The sequence below is a fragment of the Cervus canadensis genome, chromosome 12, assembly GCF_019320065.1.
Source record: "Cervus canadensis isolate Bull #8, Minnesota chromosome 12, ASM1932006v1, whole genome shotgun sequence".
Taxonomy (NCBI): domain Eukaryota; kingdom Metazoa; phylum Chordata; class Mammalia; order Artiodactyla; family Cervidae; genus Cervus; species Cervus canadensis.
The window spans coordinates 61,731,812-61,753,659 of record NC_057397.1 but is presented as its reverse complement, the minus strand read 5'-3'; the positions used below and the strand labels follow the sequence as shown (position 1 = coordinate 61,753,659).

At 34.6% G+C, this 21,848-nt stretch overlaps 1 protein-coding gene across 14 annotated transcripts in view; it reads left to right on the top strand.

Moving 5' to 3' along the window:
- The window catches only part of VPS13B (vacuolar protein sorting 13 homolog B), a 774,030-nt gene that overhangs the window by 61,788 nt on the left and 690,394 nt on the right, over positions 1-21,848 (top strand). For all 14 annotated transcript variants that reach the window (XR_006272367.1, XM_043484079.1, XM_043484085.1 and 11 more), the window contains 4 exons: positions 137-318; positions 3,613-3,787; positions 12,534-12,802; positions 21,746-21,841. Coding sequence is in view for 13 of the 14 variants with exons in the window: in XM_043484079.1 (XP_043340014.1) it covers positions 137-318; positions 3,613-3,787; positions 12,534-12,802; positions 21,746-21,841 (722 nt within the window). In the remaining variant the exon portion in view is untranslated. The remainder of the gene's footprint in view (positions 1-136; positions 319-3,612; positions 3,788-12,533; positions 12,803-21,745; positions 21,842-21,848) is intronic.

Sequence of the window (21,848 nt, the reverse complement as noted above, 5' to 3'; positions counted from 1 at the left end):
AGTCCTATATTAAATGCTTTATTAATCTCATTTCTGCTATTATTATTTTTTTATTACTGTTACACTAATAAATAATTGCCTTTCTTTTCCTTCTAACTTTACTTTTTACTTAAAATGTTTTTCTTTTTTCTTTTAGCAACTGATCTGGTGTTGAGAAAGGTTATCAATTTTTCTGACTGTACAGTTTGTCTTGATAAACGAAATGCCAGTGGTAAAATAGAATTCTACCAGGATCCTTTATTGTACAAGTGTTCCTTCAGAACTCGTCTGCATTTTACATATGATAACCTAAATTCCAAGATGCCATCTGTTATAAAAGTAAGTGTTTCTTTTCCTAGTAGTCAAGTTGCATGTTTCTATTTTATTTATTGATTGTTATACATACTAATCATTGTTAAAAAGCAATGAGGAAATTAACCTCAAACATATAATGTAAAAAAGTTTGGTTTATATTATAACTTTTATGTTATTATGTATTATAACTTTTTTTCATTTTGTATTCTAATAGAGATATTTTGGGGACAACTTTTTTTTTCCTGTGACTGTAGATTCTGTTTTAGTTTGTCCAGCTGATTGTTAGTGTTTTTCTCTTCAATTAGATAGAGGAGATCATATCAAAATAGTATGTATATACCCACGGTGGACTGAATATTAGTCTGTATTTCAATCCTTACAAATTTTTCATCTGATAATAGTTTCTGACCCTTGTTTTTCTTAGATAACTTTATAAGACTTAATTTGCTTATCTGTTAGTTTATTGGTTAAGAAATTTTAGTTGTCTATGGTTTCATAATGTGATTAAAATCTTAAGAATAGTGAATGTTTCAGTAATGTCTTTGATCCATGTGAAAATTTGTTCTCCAGGTATTGGCAAATATTTTTAGTGTGTATAGTTATTCTCTAAGTATAAATTTTGTGTTGTTTTATTGCATAAAAATTTTCTATACCTCTTATCTATATTTGAAAAAGAATTCACACAGTGACTTGTGATCTTGTTAACTAAGTTTTCACATGGAATAAATTTTTATTATTGAATTATAAGCTTTTGTACTGTAATGAAAAAGCCAGTCCTAAGTCTGAACACTGATATTGATCACTGCTTGTTTTGGTGTGGCTATATAAATTATTTATTATTTTTACATTGTGCTTTTAAAACATAAGACATGTCATTTTATGTAACTTTGTATTTATACATGAATTCCACCCATTTTCTTTGGTAGTGCTCAGTCTTGAGTATCTTTTTTTCCTTACCCTTTGTACAGGACACATTGTTTTCTTTAAATTCTGTTACTCTTTCCTTCTGTTTTTGAATTAGTTTCTTAGGCAAATGTAAGCATGGAATAGTGTTGATTCAATAGTAACTGTGTCCCTATCCCAGGACAATGGACTTAAACATCCCTTCTTTGATCTTGACTCTACCAGTGAAGTTGGGGAATGTTAAGAGTAAATTCAAGATACATTTTGAAAACAAGTAATGGATATAGGGAAACCTTACCATATAAAATTTTTTTATTGTTCTTTAATACAGATTTAATTGTACATTTTAGGATGTGGGTAAATTAGAGGAGAGTGGTACCATTTATGCGTAACTGAAATTAAATTTTCAGTTTTTTATTCATAGTATTGTGATATAAGATTTGGTGTTTTGAGTTAGAGCCATGATTTTTTCATCTCTTAGTCCTAGGAAATAAGTATTAAATGGACATGGTTAAGCTCATTGATCATCTCAAAGACAGGGAATTTCCAAAACTGTTTGAGACACTCTTAATTACTTGTCTAAGATTTTCATGTATGTTTCATTAAGTGACTTTTGAATTTATTTGTATTTGGGTAGACTTTTTGTAATTTTCTATCTTTTGTGAGTAATAAATGTCTTAGAGATTGTATCATCTACGAGATACAGAGCATACAGATATGTTATTTAACATTTCCCCTGTTAGTAAAAATTTACTTTTTCTTAACAGTTTTTCAGAGGAATGAAAGTCTACACATAAATCTTTGACCACATCTCTGATTGATTCCTTAGGAATGATTTCTGTAATTGCAAATATCTTATTAATGGATTTAAACTTTTAAGGCCTGTCATTTGAACTACAAAATTGCTTCCAGAAATGTTTAACCAGTGTATATGCTCATGAACATTAAGGGGAGTGCCTGTATTATACTCTGCTATCCTTAAATATGATCATACTTAAAAAAGCCAACTTGTTTAGCAAAAATAATGCAATTTAATATTAATTTGATTATTAGCGAACTTAGATATTTTAAAATATGTTCACTGGCCATTATTTTTTTGAAAAATTCATTCAGGTTCTTTGTCAGTTTTCCTGTTGTTGGTTAGCTTTATTGATTTTAAAGATATCTATATGTATACTGTATAAAACATCATATTTTAAAGGTATACATGTTTGTGTGTGTAAGATTGTAAGTGCACATGCATGTGCGTGCAGGCTGACGCTGGTTTTGCTAAGACAGCTGTCACTGGTGCTGTTGGTGCCCTACGGTGTTGAAAAGGATGTGGCAGAGAAATGTCAGATTTAAGAAGAGCTTTGCAGGCCTGCGTTGCACACCTGCACGACCCTTCCTTGATTTTCTTACCTCTTCATAGTCTATTTGGTGTATGATTTTTGTCAGTTTTTAAAACCTGTACTCATATTTGAATATGGTATTTTATACCTCCCTGTATAACTTGCTTCCCTTCAAGTACAGTTTTTTTGTGCTTTTATCCCTAAAGATATGCGGATGCCATTACTTTTTCATGTTTAATAGACACTCAAATACCAGTTGGTTAAAGTAAACCTTCCAAAAGACTTACTTTATGGCTTAATTGGTTTTATTCCATGTTTATGTAACAACAGGTAATTATTATATTGAGCTTGTCTTTATATTTTATTGATGTATTGTTCTTTAAGGAGAACTTTGATTGTTGACTTTGTGCCCTATTGATAGTAATTAGTCTTATTTCTTATAATTGATTCATGTTGTAAATTTTATACCATGTTTAATTCTTTTATTTAAAGTTTGTTTGAGAAATTTTCCTGGTCATATTTTCACTTTGTTTTCTATATCTGACAGTTATTTTACCGTGTGCATACTTCCATAGTTATAATGTCAGTAGTTTACTCACTTAACATGTTTTTAGAATATGTATGCATTCTTTTTGGTTAATAAAGCTGGAAAGGGTGGATTAATGACTTATAAAATGACGTCATGAAACTTTTATTCTTATGTGTGACAGAGATCTTTATGGTTTTTGTTGGAGTACTGTTATACTCTTAATATTATAGGATGGGTATTTTGTTAACAAAAAATTTTGGGAAAAGTTATCTTGAAATCCATTGTGACTGTATCTTCTCATGATCATTTCTATTTCCACTTAGATAGTTGGGATTAACATTGCTTCTGTCTAAAGTTACTGATCATCATAGGAAAATTTGTTTAAATTTTTAATATTTTAGAACTGTCATTTTGGCTTAAATATTAGAAACATTGAGACATTACTGTTTTTCCTACGGTACTCCATTTTAAGGCTTAACATTTCTGTACTTATGTTTAAATAGTATTCTCTTTGAATATACTTCTGTTGATGCTTTTGTTTTCTCCAAAATACAGATTCATACCTTAGTAGAGAGTTTGAAACTGTCTATCACTGATCAACAGTTGCCTATGTTTATCCGTATAATGCAGCTTGGGATTGCTCTTTACTATGGAGAAATAGGAAATTTTAAAGATGGAGAAACAGAAGATTCTACTTGTCACAATAAAGATATGTTGGGAAATGTTACAGGTAAATACAACAGAATTTTTATAACTATTGTTCTTACAAAAATGTTTTCACCATTGTGAAACTTGAAAAGTTACATTAGATTATGTTTTACAGTATTCTAATATGATGGGATGATTTGCTTAACATTGATTTTTTTCTTTTCTACATTTTGCATACTATTCTCACTTTCTTTTTTCTACATGCTAAAAATAACTTGACTATTTCTAGTAGGTATAAGTGTTCAGAATATACATTATATAAAAGGATATTCCAATCTCAAGATTTCTTAGTAAGTTATAATACAGTTGACCCTTGAACACATGGGTTTGAACTGTGCAAGATCCACTTACACACAAATTTTTTTCAGTAAAACTGCATGATCCATGGTTGGTTGAATCCTCAGATACAGAACTGTGAATATGATAGTGAGTTGACTATAAAGTTATACCTGGATTTTCATCTTGTACTCCTAACCACCTTGTTGTTCAGGGAGCAGCTATATTGATAACTTTTCTATAAAGTCTCACTGAGTTATTTTAACTAAGTTATTTATACTTAATTATCATATGTAATTATAATTAACTATGTGTGCTGTGCTTAGTCTCTCAGTCATGTCTGACTCTTTGTGACCCCATGGACTGCAGCCTGCTATGCTCCTCTGTCCATGGGGATTCTCCGGGCAACAGTACTGGAGTGGGTTGCCATGCCCTCCCAGGGATCTTCCTAACCCAGGGATCGAACCCAGGTCTCCTGCAATGCAGGTGGATTCTTCCGACTGAGCTACCAGGATAGCCTATAATAAACTATAATTATATCTAATTAACTGTATGTTTTGGAGGATACCTAGTTAATTAATTGGAGTGTTACTCTTTGAAATATATACTTCATTGAAAGATACTTAGTGGGTTAATTTCCCTTATTCAATTCATGATACTTTTACTAAAGCCTATTTGTGTGTAAGACATTATTGGTCGGAATGTAGGAGAATGCAGAGGTTAATATACATTGGAGTGGACAGACATGTGAACAGTTAGTTAAGCACTTAAACAGTTAAGTATGATGGCAGATGTTTGACTTATTAACATTAGAGGTATTAACAATTAGAAGTAGAAAAATGGTGAAAGGAGTGATAGGGTTTGACTTGTGTTGGTCTGAGTCTCAGGAAAAATTTGGAGAGGGTGATGATTGACTTCCATAGTTAGAGCCTTTAGCTAAAGGGCATTTAAAACTTGGGAATAAATAACCCTATTAAAAAGTGGGCAAACGGCCTTTATAGACCTGTTTCCAGAAAGAATATCCAGGTGGCCAACAAGCATGTGAAAATATGCTCAGTATCATTAGTCATGAAGGGTAATACAAGTCAAAACCACAATGAGATAGTGCTTTATAGCTAGTAACCAATGTAGTTAAAAACGACTCATAGTAAGTGTTGGCAAGGATGTGGGAAAATTGGAACCCTTAAGCGTAGATGGTGGGAATGGTACACAGTCTGGTTTGTCAAAAAGTTGTACATAGAGTTAACATATAATCCAGCCGTTCTGTTCCTAGGGTTATATGACAGAACTGGTAGAACAAAAACTAGTTGAACAAAACCTAGCGTGTAGAAGCTGGTCAATTCATTTTTTTCCACCCTGCTATTATGGTAAATTTCAAATATTAATATATGGAAAATTGAAAGTATTATACAATCAACAGCCACTATGTGGTTGAGTAGATGTGTAGAATCTACTCATCATCTAGATTCTACAGTGAATATTTATCACATTTGCTTATCATGTATGTGTTCATCTAACACCACTTTCCCTCCATTGATTCAACCAGTTTTTGCTGCATTTCACAGTTAAGTTATGGACATCAGTATACTTCACTGCTAGATTTCAGCAGCATATCCCTAGCTAGAGTTTATGTTTATTGACGGTTCTTTTTCTTTTTTTTTTTAAAGGTTAAATTCATAAGGTGAAATGCATAAGTGTTAAATTAAGTATGCTATTTAAGAAGTTTTGAGAAATGTGTATGCCTGTGTGATACTGGACACTCATCAAAATATGTGTCATTAATATCTCAAAAAGTTATCTCATGCCACTATTCAGTCACTTCCCTTCCTCCAACTGCCTGCCCACCCGCCTTCCACTCAAGAAAACCCTGTTCTGAATCTCTAAAAAAGAAAGAAGCCATGCATTAGTTTTTGCTGATTCTGGAATTTCATGTAAATAGAAACATACAGTGGAAATTCTCCTGTGAAAGGATTCTTTCCTTAAGCATAATATTGTTTTTTTACTTTTCATTTTTAAGAACTTTTTAAGACTTAATTTTTTGAGCAATTTTAGGTTTGCAACAAAATTGAAGGGTAGGTACAGAGATTTCCCATATATCCCTGCTCTCATACATGCATAACCTCCCCCATTATCAGCATCCCTCTACTTATCACAACTGATGAACCTGTATCATTATCGCCCAGAGTCAGTAGTTTAGTTAAAGGTCACTGTTGCTGATGTATATTCTGTGGGTTGGACAAATGTATCCATCATTTTGGTATCCTTCATAGTATTTTCACTGCTCTGAAAGCATTGTATTTTGGGGATTCATCTGTGTTGTTATATATATCAGTGTTTGTTTCCTTTTTATTGCTAAGTACATTGAATGGCTATGCCATATGAATGTAACATAGTTTATTTAGACATTACCCTGTTGATGAGTGCTTGAGGTATTTCCACTTTTGGTTATCAAAAGTGAAAATGATCTGGACATTCTTCTGCAAGTCTCTTGAAGACCTGTAGCTATTCTTTTTCTTGGTTTAATACCTAACAGAAGAATTACTATATACTTTTTTAAAAAAGAAATTACCAGGCTTTTTTTCCCCAAAGTAATTGTGCCATTTTACATTCCCATCAACAATGTATGCCAATTGCTTCACATCCTTGGCAACATTTGTTGTTTTCAGTCCTTTTTCACTTTTTGCTATTCTGATGTATATGTTGTGGTTGCTCATTGTGGTTTTAATTTGCACTTCCCTGATCAATTATTTTGAAATTTTTTGGTGTAATTTTTGACAATTAATATATCTGACTTTGTGCCATTTGATAAATATTTGCCTATTTTAAAAACTTCTTTGGGTTTCCTTACAGAATGGTGACTTTTTCCCTTAATCTTTTTTATTGAAGTATAGTTGATTTACAGTGTTAGGTTAGTTTTTGCTGTCCAGCGAAGTGAGTCAGCTATGTATAAAGGTGGTTCTTTATATATTTTGAATTAAAGAATGACAGTACATGTCAAATACCCTTTGGGAATGTTTTTTTGCTGGTGTCTGATTTGCCCAATTCATTTTTTAATAGGTGTTTCTTGAGCAGTTTTAAATTTTGATTGAATGCAATTTTTAAAATTTTATTTTATGACTATTACTTTATGTGTTCTAAGAAGATGATTTTGCTCCTTTTTTTGTTGTTGTTGTTTAAAAAAAAAAAAAGGTTGCTTGCTTCCAAACACATTTGAATTTTTTTTTTTTCCCCAGCTGTCTAAAGCAGAAATTCTTAACCTTCTATTGTGCATGTTATGGATTCTTTTGACACACTGGTAAAGCCAATGAACCTTTTCTTGGAAAGTTTTAAGTGCCTTGATTTTAATTTCTTGATGTCCTTTCTTCATGTTATTTGTGCTTAGAGTACATTAAGGTTTTTGTATCTGTGAGTTTATAGTTTTCAGATATACTTAGAAAAATTGGGGGCATTATTTCAAGTACCTTTTTCAATTCCCCTTTCTCCTCCTTTGGGGACTCCAATAACATGTATATTGGGCTGCTTGAAGTTCCACAGAGCTCTCTGATGTTCTGTTCATCATGTTTTTCTTTTTCCTTTCATTTTCTGGTTTCACTTTTGATAGTTTGTATTTCTGTTCAAGATCACTCGTCTTCTGTAGCTAATCTGCTGTTAATCCCATCTACTTTATGTTTCATCTCAGATACTGTATTTTTCATCTCTAGAGGTTCAGTTGGGATTATTAAAAATAACCTTGGGCTCTTTTTGAATATCATTTTATTTAGATAGCTGTTTTAATGTTTTTGTTTACTAATGCTATAAAATATGTTATTACTAGGTCTTTTTTTGTGGACTAACTTTTATTTTTCCTCATTGTGATATCCTCCTGCTTCTTTGCACATCTGATAATTGGATGCTAGACATTGTGAATTTTATTTGTTGGGTGCTGGATAGTATTGTATTCTAGAAAACATTTAAGTTACTTGGAAGCAATTTAATTCAATTGTTTTGCCTTAAAGGTTTTTAGATGGGGTTTAAAACCTTTAGCAGCCATTAGTTTAAGCCCAGTTTTATTCCACTATTGAGATAATTACCCCTTTGCGTACTGTACCTGGTCTTCTGTGAATTAGAGCTTTTCTCTTTCTTGGTGGTAGGAACACAGACTATTCCCAGTTGTAAGTCTTGGGGGGTATTTTCTTTGCCCCTTTCTGGTGGTTCTTTTAAAGACCTTAGTTTCCTCGTATGAAACTGATGAATACTCAGGTGAAGACTGGAGTGGGGCCCTCTGCAGGTCCTTCTTGTTTGGTACTCTGTTCTGCAAACTCTAGGTACCTTAGTCTACCTACACTCAATACTCTGTTTTCTAATCTGTGAGTCCTCTGAGCTCTACTTGGATTCCCTCTTTCTTGTTGTAGCTTAGAAACTCATTCTAGATAGTAAAACTGGGCCAGTCAAACTCATTTCCCTTGTTTCTCTTCTCTCAGAACTTACTGTCCTTCATTGCCTGAAGTTCAGTGTCTGAAAACTGTTATTTCCTGTATTTTGTCTTTTTGTTGTTTTTTAATACGTGCTTCAGTATTAACATGTTGAAACAGTGAAGTATAGCAGAAAGTCTAATACCTATTATAGTTTCAAAGTACTGACGTGTGAAAGATATTTTGAGATAGCTTCACCACTGTTATTTGATATATTTATGATTTCTTTAGGTTTTAGAGTTGAAGGTACTAGTGGTGTAACTGATTTGTTACCTGCATTCGTAATTAGAAGAATGCTTCATTTTAGTTAAGTACTGAATATATATTTTTTTCATTGAAAGTTATGAAATCTGAATTCTGCCAAAGGGTCCCATGTTAAGATGCACCATTTCAAAGGCAAAGAATATTTTAAGAAATTCTGACCAGAGTTGAAAGAGATGCTTTTTTCTTCTTCAGGTCCTAATTCATTCTTTTGACAAAGGAGTAAGCAAGGATTTGGAACTTCAAAAGCATCTTTCATAAAAAACCTGTCTTCATTATTAATTAATAATAAGTGTAAATTATAATGACTGATTTCTTAGACTTCTCTGAGTGATGTTTCTTTTGCTTCAAAAGATCAAGCAGTGGGATACTCCTTCTGTTGAACGGCTTTGATAAGAGAGGTCCAGAGTTCAGCTCTGTGGACCCAGTCTGGTCTTGGGTTGAGCTGACCTGACTTTTTGTTTTATTACCAAGATGATATTCAGTGGTGATGCCCTATTTGAGATCTTATTAGGGACAGTTAATAATAAGCTTTATTTATTCCTCAGTATCAGAAATTTATGTGGTATTTATGGTTAAACAGCAAGATATGAAGATGATGTAAAACATTTTCTGGATTTTTAAGTTTTCTAATTTATGTTGAAGTAAAATGACTAAGGTCTCTTGGTACTGTATTTTAGGTACTCTAGTTATTATTTATCAAGTTTTGTCCCAGATGAAAGAGGTCAGTAGCCATGTGTTACGACTTAAAAGTCTATGATGTTCCAAAAATCTCCTGTCATGAGGATTAAAAAAGTTGTTTTTCTTGCCAGAAAACCTGGAAGTGAATCTGAATGAGGATGATGTTTAATTGAGTATGTGTATTTATAGATTTATAAGTGAAGAGTAGATATGAGTGAATCTGCTGGCAGCTGCTTATACCATGAATTTGTTTAAAAATAATTTCTCCCCTAAATTCCATGATGATCTGCCTCATTTGTATTGTTAGAATAATGTTAAAGGACCTTGATAGATTTTCTCTTTAAAAAGGTGGAATAAGTTACAGTAGTTGGAATTTAAAACTTTAGTTTGCCAATTTATAACCAAACAAAACTTCTTTGCTATGATTTTTTCATCTGTAGAATAAGAAAGATGTTATTCACTAATTCAGTTAGTTCAGTTGCTCAGTTGTGCCCAACTCTTTGTGACCCCATAGACTGCAGCGAAGCACCAGGTTTCCCTGTTCATCACCAACTCTCAGAGCTTGCTCAAACTCCTATCCATCGAGTCAGTGATGCCATCCAACCATCTTATTCTCTGTCACCCCCTTCTCCTGCCCTCAATCTTTCCCAGCATCAGAGTCTTTTTTTTTTAAAATATCTGTCAATTTATTAAAAAATGGAGCAAACTGAACAACAAACTATCTTACATCTTTAAGGAAGAAAAAACACTAAATTTGAAAAGACATCACCCACTGAATTTGGACACAACACCTCTACTCAATTAAGAGAAACATTTGTACAGTCCAGGTCTTTATTTTTACACCCTTCAGGCCATGAATTCATAGGGAATGGGTTCCAACAGTTCAGGTTCCTTTCCATTGGTCCTCACAAAGTGTGCTTCTTTGGGTGGAGCAGACTGGCGCTTCAGCTGAACCCAAGTCCCTTTCTCTTTGGCTTCCTTCTTTTTCTGATCATTTTCCTTCACACGTTTTAGGAAGCTATCTCGGCTCTTAGAGTGCTTAATATGCTCGATACCCACATTAATTCTCTTGGCAAGAATCTTGCCCTTAACTTGTTTGTTTACAATGATGCCAACAGCACCTAGCATCAGTCTTTTCCAACGAGTGGGTTCTTCACATCAGGTGGCCAAAGTATTGGAGCTTCAGTATCAGTCCTTCCAATGAATATTCGGGACTGATTTCCTTTAGGATGAACTGGTTGGACCTCTTTGCAGTCCAAGGGACTCTCAAGAGTCTTCTTCAGTAGCACAGTTCAAAAGCATCAATACTTTGGCATTCAGCCTTCTTTATGGTCCAGTTCTCACATTTAGGCATCACTAGTGGAAAAACCGTAGCTCTGAATACAGGGACCACTGTCAGCAAAGTAATGTCTCTGCTTTTTAATATCCTGTGTGGGTTGGTCATAGCTTTTCTTCCAAGGAGCAAGTATCTTTTAATTTCATGGCTGCAGTCACCATCTGCAGTGATTTAGGAGCCCCCCCCCCCCCCCGCCCCAAATAAAATCTCTCACTGTTTCCCCATCTATTTGCCATGAAGTGATGGGACCAGATGCCGTGATCTTAGTTTTTTGAATGTTGTGTTTTAAACCAACTTTTCCACTCTCCTCTTTCACTTTCATCAAGGGCCTCTTTAGTTCCTGTTCACTTTCTGCCGTAATGGTGGTGTCATCTGCGTATCTAAGGTTATTGATATTTTTCCCGACAGTCTTGATTCCAGCTTGTGCTTCATCCAGCCCGGCATTTCACATGATGTATTCTGCATATAAGTTGAATAAGCAGGGTGAAAATATACAGCGTGACGTCCTCCTTTCCCGATTTGGAACCAGTCTGTTGTTCCATGTCCAGTTCTAACTGCAGCTTCTTGACCTGCAAACAGGTTTCTCAGGAGGCAGGTCAGATGGTCTGGTGTTCCCATCTCTTGAAGAATTTTCCACAGTTTGTTGTGATCCACACAAAGGCTTTGGCATAGTCAATAAAGCAGAAGTGGATGTTTTTCTGAACTCTCTTTTTCGATGATCCAGTGGATGTTAGCAGTTTTGTCTCTGGTTCCACTGCCTTTTCTGAATCCAGGTTGAACATCTGGAAGTTCACGGTTCACATCTGTTGACGCCTGGTTTTAAGAATTTTGAGCATTAATTTGCTGGCATGTGAGATGAGTGCAATTGTGCGGTAGTTTGAACATTCATTGGCCTTGTCTTTCTTTGGGGTTGGAATGAAAACTGATGTTTTCCAGTCCTGTGGCCACTGCTGAGTTTTCCACATTTGCTGGCATATTGAGTGCAGCAGTTTCACAGCATCATCTTTTAGGATTTGAAATAGCTCAACTGGAATTCCATCATATCCACTAGCTTTGTTTGTAATGATGTTTCCTAAGGCCCACTTGACTTCACCTTCCAGGATGACTGGCTCTAGGTGTCTGTTATTCACTAATAAGAAAATCATTAACTATTATTTTTCTCAATATCATATTAAGAATAAATTAAGAATATAATATTATGTTATAATAATATAAGAATAATATAATATTAAGAATAATCATCATAACACTTACTTTCATCCTTGGGATAATCCTTTTTTTGGGAGAGGAGTACATTTTGCCTAGGAACACTTGGCATTCTCTTTCTCTTTTGGATGTATCAGGAAATCAAGAACTCTTCTTGGATTTTTGTGATGTTTCTGAAAAGCGTCATTTTTTCAGCAGCTTAGCTTTTTTTTTGGAGGTAAGTTTTATGTTGTTGTTTTTGTTTAAATTAGTGAATGAAGCCCTAAAGAGTGAATTTATTCTTTGTATTTATCAAAATTTATCAAAAGTATATAATAAACTACTCACCATATAATACTGTGTAGTACTAAAGGAGACTGATCCAGTATAATGTATAGAAACTTGAAAGTGGTAATGCTAAATTATTGGTTTCAAACAATAATAACCAGTATATGATTTGTTCATGCTTTATATATAGAAAGAATCACGTGTGAGAAACATTTGTATATAATTTAAATTCCTAATTATTCTTTTGTTTTAATTCTCTTGGTTTATTTAATACAACATTACTTTGATAGGTGCTGAAGATGAAACACGAATAGATATGCAGTATCCTGCTCAGTACAAAGGCCAAGAGCTGTATTCACAGCAAGAGGACGACCAGCCACAGGGATGGGTGTCATGGGCCTGGTCACTTGTCCCTGCCATTGTGAATTATGATGATGCTGAGGAAGACTACCTTGGGAATGATCCTACATCAACTACACATCAACAAAAAGCCCAGACTTTGAAGGATCCTATTGTTTCTATAGGGTTTTATTGTACAAAGGCAACTGTGACTTTCAAAGTAGGTTTTCTTTTTTTTTTTTAAATGTTTATCTCTCAACTTTAATGCTTAAACTTTCACTTCTAGTAAGAATCTAGCTTATTTTACATTTAGTAGATGTGAGATGGAGTCTAACTATCCTTACTTCATAAAGTTACACGTCCCCTCATCTGAAATCTCTGAACTTTGGTCTCTTTTTGTCTTAAGGCCTTCTCTACTTTCCTTTTTTAATAGCTTTATAGAAAGTTTTTCTTTCCCTACTGAATCTTTCATTTGGCATACAAAGATGTCATAGTGTTTCCATTAAAAAACAGATGCACATGAGAAAATCTCCCAATATTTTATGTATCCCTCCAGCTACTATTTCATCTCTGTGTTGTCTTTCATTACAATTTTTTTTCTTTTTTTACATTATTTGAGTTGTTGGAGTATAATTGCTTTACAATGTTATGTTTCTACTCTACAAAAAGGTGAAATCAGCTATATATATATATATATATGCCCTCCCTCTTAAGTCTCCCTCCCCTCCTTTATTCCACCCCTCTACGTTAGCCCAAAGCATTGAGCTGAACTCACTGTGCTATATTGCAGCTTCCCACTAGCTGCCTGTTTTATGCACGTGTGTGTGTTAGTCGCTTAGTTGTGTTCGACTCTTTGCTACCCCATAGACTTGAGCCTACCAGCCTCCTCTGTTCATGGGATTCTACAGGCAAGAATATTGAAGTGGGTTGCCATTTCCTTCTCTAGGGAATCTTTCCAACCTAGGGATCGAACCCAGGTCTCCTGCATTGCTGCAGATTCTTTATCGTCTGAGCTTAGGGAAGTCCCTATGTATGTTTATATGTCAGTGCTACTCTGAATTTGTCCTACCCTTACATTCTTTGTCCCACCATGTCCACATCTGTTCTCCTTGTCTGCATCTCTATTTCTGCCCTGCAGATAGATTCATTTGTACCGTTTTTCTAGAAATGTATATAAAGAGTTGTTTATATAGTTTCTCTCTTTGCTCACCTCTCTTTTTCCCTTTAAGAGAGTCCTTTTTTTTTTTAATTCTCTAGATCTTGCTCTTTTTTTTAAAGCAGTATTTAAAATACTTTTGAGTACTTCCTCCATTAACAAATGCATGCAAGATCTCAAAAGATCACATAATAGGTATTTTCAAGTTAAACAATAAGGTGAACATCCTTTTATTTTAAGAAATATAATACTACTAGTACTTTGATACTGCCTATGTGTTCTTTGATCATATATTATCTTCTCTGCCTCTTAGCTATAACCCACTCTTGATTTTGGGTTATTTCTTGACCTTTTTAGTAGTTCAGTTCAGTTTAGTCGCTCAGTTGTGTCCGACTCTTTGCGACCCCAGGATCTGCAGCACGCCAGGCCTCCCTGTCCATCACCAACTCCTGGAGTTCATCCAAACTCATGTCCATTGAGTCGGTGATGCCATCAAACAATCTCATCCTCTGTCTTCCCCTTCTCCTCCTGCCCTCAATCTTTCCCAGCATCAGGGTCTTTTCAAATGAGTCAGCTCTTTGCATCAGGTGGCCAAAGTATTGGAGTTTCAGCTTCAACATCAGTCCTTGCAGTGAACACCCAGGACTGATGTCCTTTAGGATGGACTGGTTGGATCTCCTTGCAGTCCAAGGGACTCTCAAGAGTCTTCTCCAATACCACAGTTCAAAAGCATCAATTCTTTGGGACCTAGCTTTTTTATAGTCCAACTCTCACATCCATACATGACTACTGGAAGAACCACAGCCTTGACTAGATGGACCTTTTTAGTAGTAGTATCACACGTATATGTTCCTGAAGAGTATCTAATTCATTCAACAAACTTACATTAATGCCATCTGTATACCATGCATTGTTTTGTCTCTGGAGATTCACAGTGGAGAGATCAGATGTAAATCCCTCTGCCTTAAAATGTAAATTGTTAGTAAAAACAAATAAAATATATATAATATACCCCTTGATGATAAGAGTTATGTAGGAAAAAATAGAAGGAAAGAGTAATAGTGAATGCTTCCACTAATTGTGTAGTTTAAAAGCAGGTGATCAGGTTTCATACTGAATGATGTAAGTCAGAAAGAACAATATCATGATATTGCTTATATGTGAACTCTTAAAAAATGGTACAAATGAACATATTTATAAAACAGAGATTGACTCAAAATGTACAAAACAAACTTAGGGTTACCAAGAGGGGAAGAGTAGGGAAGGGATAAATTGGGAAGTTGGGACTGACATAAACACTGTGTGCTTAGTCAGTCATGTCTGACTTCTTGTGACTCTGTGGACTGTAGTCCACCAGGCTCCTTGGTCCATGGGGATTCTCCAGGCAAGAGTGCTGGAGTGGGTAGCCATGCCCTCCCCCGGAGCATCTTCCCAACCCAGGGGTTGAACCCAGGTCTTCTGCATTGCAGGTGGATTTTTCACTGTCTGAGTCACCAGGGAAGCCCATGCACTATTATTTATAAAATATATAAACTAACGAGATCCTACTGTGTAGCACTAGAAACTTTTCAGGACTCTTAATGACCTATATGGGAATAACGTCTAAAAAGAATACATGCATGTATATGTGTAACTGACTCACTTTGCTCTACAGGAGAAACTAACACAACATTGTAAATCAACTATACTTCAGTAAGTAAATAGATAAATAGAGTGATCAGAGAAAGCTTTAATGGGATGTGGGTCTTTCAGTATAGACTTGCGAAAGAGGAAGTTTTGCAGACGCATGAGAATGAATATTCTAGGAATAGCAAATACAGAGGCCCCCAAATTTCAAGGAACAGCAAGGAGGCCAGTGGGCCCAAAGCACAGTGAGTTAACGTGTAAATAGTATAAAATCGTGTCAAAGAAGTTATGGCGTTGGGAGAGGCCCATAAATTGTCCAGCTATGTAGATCACTTTAGGGACTTTGTCATTAACCTTGGATGAGATAAGAAGGTTTTGGACAATTTTTAGCATAGTAGTTCTAGGCTGATCTGAATTACATCCCTGTGTTGAGAATGGGTTATAAGGGGGCAAAAGCAGCAGTAAGGCGATCAGAGAAGATTGCAATTTTCAAACAAGAGATGATGTTGATGATGCCTTGGACTAGGGTGGTAGCAGGTGGAAGTGTGAAAAGTAGTTGAATTTTGGATGTGTTTGGAAGGGCAAGAGTACAGGACTTCCTGTTAGATTTTATTGGCTGATGTAAAGGAAATAGAGTATCCAAGGATGACTCCTGAGCAACTGGAAGGGTTGAGTTCTGATTTCCTGACATGAAGAGTACTATGAGACGATTGGCTTCCCAGGTGGCTCAGGGGTAAAGAATCCACCTCCCAAACGCAGGAGACACAGGAGACATGAATTTGATCCCTGGGTTGGGAAGATCCCCTGGAGAAAGAAATGGCAACCCACTCCTGTATTCTTGCCTTTAAAATCCCATGGACAGCGATGCTTGGTGGGTTCCAGTCCAGAGGGTCCCACACAGTTGCAAACCACTGAGCCTGTGCACATGAGAGGATTAGGCTTGTGATGAATTTCAAGAGTTTGGTTTTTGACAAGTCAGTGAGGGATACGGAAAATTAGTGACTAGTGATGTAGATGGAAAACGAATAGAGTGCCTGTCTGGAAGCTAAGTGACATAAATGTTTTATAATGGAATAAGTCATCTGTGAGAATGAATTCATTAGAATTGTCAATGTGGAAATTATTGGTGATTTTGACCAGAACAGTGATTTGACACTGGTGGAATCATAGTTGGAGTTATTTTAAAACAAATGGGAAGACAGGTGGGAATGTAACATGGTGCAGTCACTGTGGAAAACAGATAGTTCCTCAAAAGGTTAAATGAAGAATTATCAATGACCAAATAATTATACTCCTAGCTATATAGTAAAAAGAATTGAGTTCTTTTAAACTTTTGTCAATTTAGAAGATATGGAATAGTTTTAATAAAAAAAATCTTTGAACTCTCAACATAGTGTTGGAAGTTTTGGCCACAGCAATCAGAGCAGAAAAAGAAGTAAAAGGAATCCAGATAGGAAAAGAAGAAGTGAAACTCTCACTGTTTGCAGATGACATGATCCTCTATATAGAAAACCCTAAAGACTCTACCAGAAAATTACTAGAACTAATCAATGAATATAGTAAAGTTGCAGGATATAAAATTAACACACAGAAATCCCTTGCATTCCTATATACTAACAATGAAAAAACAGAAAGAGAAATTAAGGAAACAATACCATTCACCATTGCAACAAAAAGAATAAAATACTTAGGAGTATATCTACCTAAAGAAACAAAAGACCTATACATAGAAAACTATAAAACACTGATGAAAGAAATCAAAGAGGACACAAACAGATGGAGAAACATACCGTGTTCATGGATTGGAAGAATCAATATTGTCAAAATGGCTATTCTACCCAAAGCAATCTATAGATTCAATGCAATCCCTATCAAGCTACCAACGGTATTTTTCACAGAACTAGACCAAAGAATTTCACAATTTGTATGGAAAAAAAAAAAACCTCGAATAGCCAAAGTAATCTTGAGAAAGAAGAATGGAACTGGAGGAATCAACCTGCCTGACTTCAGACTCTACTACAAAGCCACAGTCATCAAGACAGTGTGGTACTGGCACAAAGACAGAAATATAGATCAATGGAACAGAATAGAAAGCCCAGAGATAAATCCACGAACCTATGGACACCTTATCTTTGACAAAGGAGGCAAGGATATACAATGGAAAAAAGACAACCTCTTTAACAAGTGGTGCTGGGAAAACTGGTCAACCACTTGTAAAAGAATGAAACTAGAACACTTTCTAACACCATACACAAAAATAAACTCAAAATGGATTAAAGATCTAAATGTAAGACCAGAAACTATAAAACTCCTAGAGGAAACATAGGCAAAACACTCTCCGACATAAATCACAGCAAGATCCTCTATGACCCACCTCCCAGAATATTGGAAATAAAAGCAAAACTAAACAAAATGGGACCTAATGAAACTTAAAACTTTGCACTCACAAATATAAACTTAAAGCTAAGATGTAAAAGACAGCCGACAGATTGGAAAAAATAATAGCAAACGAAGCAACAGACAAAGGATTAATCTCAAAAATATACAAGCAACTCCTGAAGCTCAATTCCAGAAAAATAAATGACCCAATCAAAAAATGGGCCAAGAACTAAACAGACATTTCTCCAAAGAAGACATACAGATGGCTAACAAACACATGAAAAGATGCTCAACATCACTCATTATGAGAGAAATGCAAATCAAAACACAATGAGGTACCGTTACACGCCAGTCAGGATGGCTGCTATCCAAAAGTCTACAAGCAATAAAGTCTGGAGAGGGTGTGGAGAAAAGGGAACCCTCTTACACTGTTGGTGGGAATGCAAACTAGTACAGCCGCTATGGAGAACAGTGTGGAGATTTCTTAAAAAACTGGAAATAGAACTGCCATATGACCAGCAATCCCACTTCTGGGCATACACACTGAGGAAACCAGATCTGAAAGAGACACGTGCACCCCAATGTTCATCGCAGCACTGTTTATAATAGCCAGACATGGAAGCAACCTAGATGCCCATCAGCAGATGAATGGATAAGGAAGCTGTGGTACATATACACCATGGAATTTTACTCAGCCGTCAAAAGAATTCATTTGAACCAGTCCTAATGAGATGGATGAAACTGGAGCCCTTATACAGAGTGAAGTAAGCCAGAAGATAAGAACATTACAGCATACTAACACATATATATGGAATTTAGAAAGATGGTAACGATAACCCTATATGCAAAACAGAAAAAAACACAGAAATACAGAACAGACTTTTGAACTCTGTGGGAGAAGGTGAGAGTGGGATGTTTCAAAAGAACAGCATGTATACTATCTATGGTGAAACAGATCACCAGCCCAGGTGGGATGCATGAGACAAGTGCTCGGCCTGGTGCACTGGGAAGACCCAGAGGAATCGGGTGGAGAGGGAGATGGGAGGAGGATCGGGATGGGGAATAAGTGTAAATCTATGGCTGATTCATATCAATGTATGACAAAACCCACTGAAATGTTGTGAAGTAATTAGCCTCCAACTAATAAAAAAAAAAAAAAACAAAAAACAAAAAACAAAAAAAAAATCTTTGAACTCAAGTAGATGTACGTCAGTCTTCAAAAGCAGTGTTTACGATGGCAAGAAAGTTGAAACAACTTAAATGTCCATTAGACAGATGAAGGAATACTAGTCTTTTCAGAAAATAGTGGCTATTCTTTTTTGATAGTACATCAAACTTAGTAAGTAGTAACTTAAAAAAAAAGTAGTTGTATCTCCAGCTCTTGAAAATTGTCTAGTTCATAGTCAGTAGCTGGTACATAGTCATCTTAGCAGCAGCAGCAGCAGCATCTATCCATCTAACTTAGCATTTTTCTAAACTTTTGGACCCTCTTTTAGATTATTTTCCTTTGATTTTATTTGTCCTTGTGGATTTATTTTTTCTATGGACGCAGTTTTCTGAAAAAGATAAACTCGTGTGTCCAGCCTGTAGAAGTAGTATTACATGTACTGTTCCAGGCAATTGTTAGATACTGGAAATGTAGCAATGAAAAATCAAGTTTCTGCTCTGGTGTTTTTAATTTACCTTAGATTGTTTAACTGCTTAAAATAAGCTTTTTCAATTAGTAGTAAAGCTGTATAATTTGTAACTCTAGCAGATGGTAGATTAAAAATATTTTAAAATAAGTAGTCTTTGAAGATTTTTCTAATGAAAACTATTCCATATTTTCTCATTTGACAAAGCTCAAAAATGTAGAGAATAAATTTCAACAAGTTTAGTCATGGCTTGATTAATTTAAAAGATGTTTGTTTGGAAGGGTGATAGTTTGGGAAAGAAATGATAAATAATGTAAACGTTACCTCTACTATTTTAACACCATTGTTTATTATTTCTGAATTTTATGAAACAAATTTTGCATCTGAAATTCACTGATTTAGCTCTGTTTAAAGTAAAGGGATATGGGCCAATCTGAAAAAAATAAAAATGATAGGACAAACTCTTTAAAAATATAACAAAAAACCAACTGTCGCAAATTGCTGCTAGATGTCTTGCCAGTTTCAGCTGATCCAAGTGCAGTTATTTTTATTTTATGAGTGAAGCCATGGATTGCTAGTAAAGTACTATCTTTTCTGGTGACTTTTACATGTTTACTTTTAAATTTGAAATTATTCTGGTAATGTTTCTGTTAACTTCACTGATGAGAAGAATTGTATTATTGAGTCAGTCAGAATAGGCATTTTATATACAAAACTTTTATAGACATTTTGGGTATTATTTGTCATTAGTCAATATATCTTAAATTTAAAGCATTTTTGTTTCTCTAAGGGAAATATGTTGATATTTAGGAGGAAAACATTAGAATTCATTGTTCAGCTTGGGTTTGAAGAATGTATGGAATTAATTTGTGGTTCATAGTTTGGTCAGAAAATAAGGTCATGTTTCTGCATTAGCATTCTGAACAGTTGATATCAATCCAACAAAAATCATGCCAAATTAAACGTAGCATTTAAAAAATAATGTTGAAAATTGTTCTTGTAATGTTTGAGTCCTTTTAATCAATTAATTGCTTTTTTGCTACAATAATTGTAGACAGCTGAAGGGCAATCAACTAAAATACTCCATTTTACTTAAGCATTTTAGATTATAGAACTGTACTTTGAAACAGCAGCATTGTGTATACCAGTTCTAGGAGCATCCAAGAAATAAAGCCTTATATAAAAACTTACTGTTATAAAATTTGAGAATAATTTATTGATTCCTAAGGTTATCAAGAGGTTATCATGCTTAGAATTGTAGCTTTTCAGTTCAATAAGTTCGATATGACATAAAAGTAATTTTTTTAAATGTTATCTTTGATTTCACATTTAAGTTGGAAGAATATATCCATTTCATAAGAATAAAGGTGACTTTATTAGTCATTAGTAAGCATGAATTATTAGTAAACATGAGCAGAATACCTTTTTTTTGAAGTAACACCTTTATTTTGGAATAGTTTTAGATTTACAGGAAAATTCAAAGATGCTTAGTACGGAGAGTTCACATACATTTCTTACCCAGTTTTCCGTATTATTAATATCTTACACTATCACAGTACATTTGTCAAAACTGGGAAGCTGATGTTGGTGCATGATGGTTAAGTTACAGATTAATTTCATGACATTTTTTTGTAACATGATCCAAAGCAGAGTACCACATGGCATTTAGAAAAGTATAATTTTTGAGTATGTAGAAATAATATGCTGTGAGTTTCAGGGAAGTGAGCGCATACACATACATACATATACATATACACATAGTTTTGTTAGCATCTAGGTTAATCCTTGTTATGGAGCAGGCACTGAGTAAGTATTTGCATGCTTGAATGAGTGTGTGGAACGTACCATGAGATTATATCCTTTGAAAGTAAAGCCCTTGGGTCTGTTTCCCTCCTAGAACTAAACAAGTTCTGTTGAATCCGTGTTTCTTCACAGCTTTCTTTAGAAGTGCAGATTGGTAGAAATCTTAGAAGTGATTGAACTAAAGCTGATTGAATAAATTAGTAAAGATAGTTCTGAGGTTAAAATATGGATATATTTTTCACAGAATATATGAACCATTTTATGAGTATGGAACTATTATAGCTACATAGCTTTTGCCTTTTTAAACAGTATTATTAACAAAAAGGAGTTAAATAAAAGTAAAGTATTTATATTCTGTGTATGATCTTACTAGACTAGCATATTCAACCTTTATACCATGGATAATCTGTTACAGCTGTTTTTGTTGCACCTGTTTTCCTGCTTAGTAATTAAATTTCCTGAATCTTAAAATTGGCCTTGTTTCCATCAATTCATCATAATAATGACAGGTTATTGCCATTTAATACTAATTTGACTTACTTAATATTTTTATATTGTTTCATAGCTTACTGAAATGCAAGCCGAGAGTAGTTATTACAGCCCTCAAAAAGTAAAATCTAAGGAAGTATTGTGTTGGGAACAAGAAGGAACTACAGTTGAGGTAATCC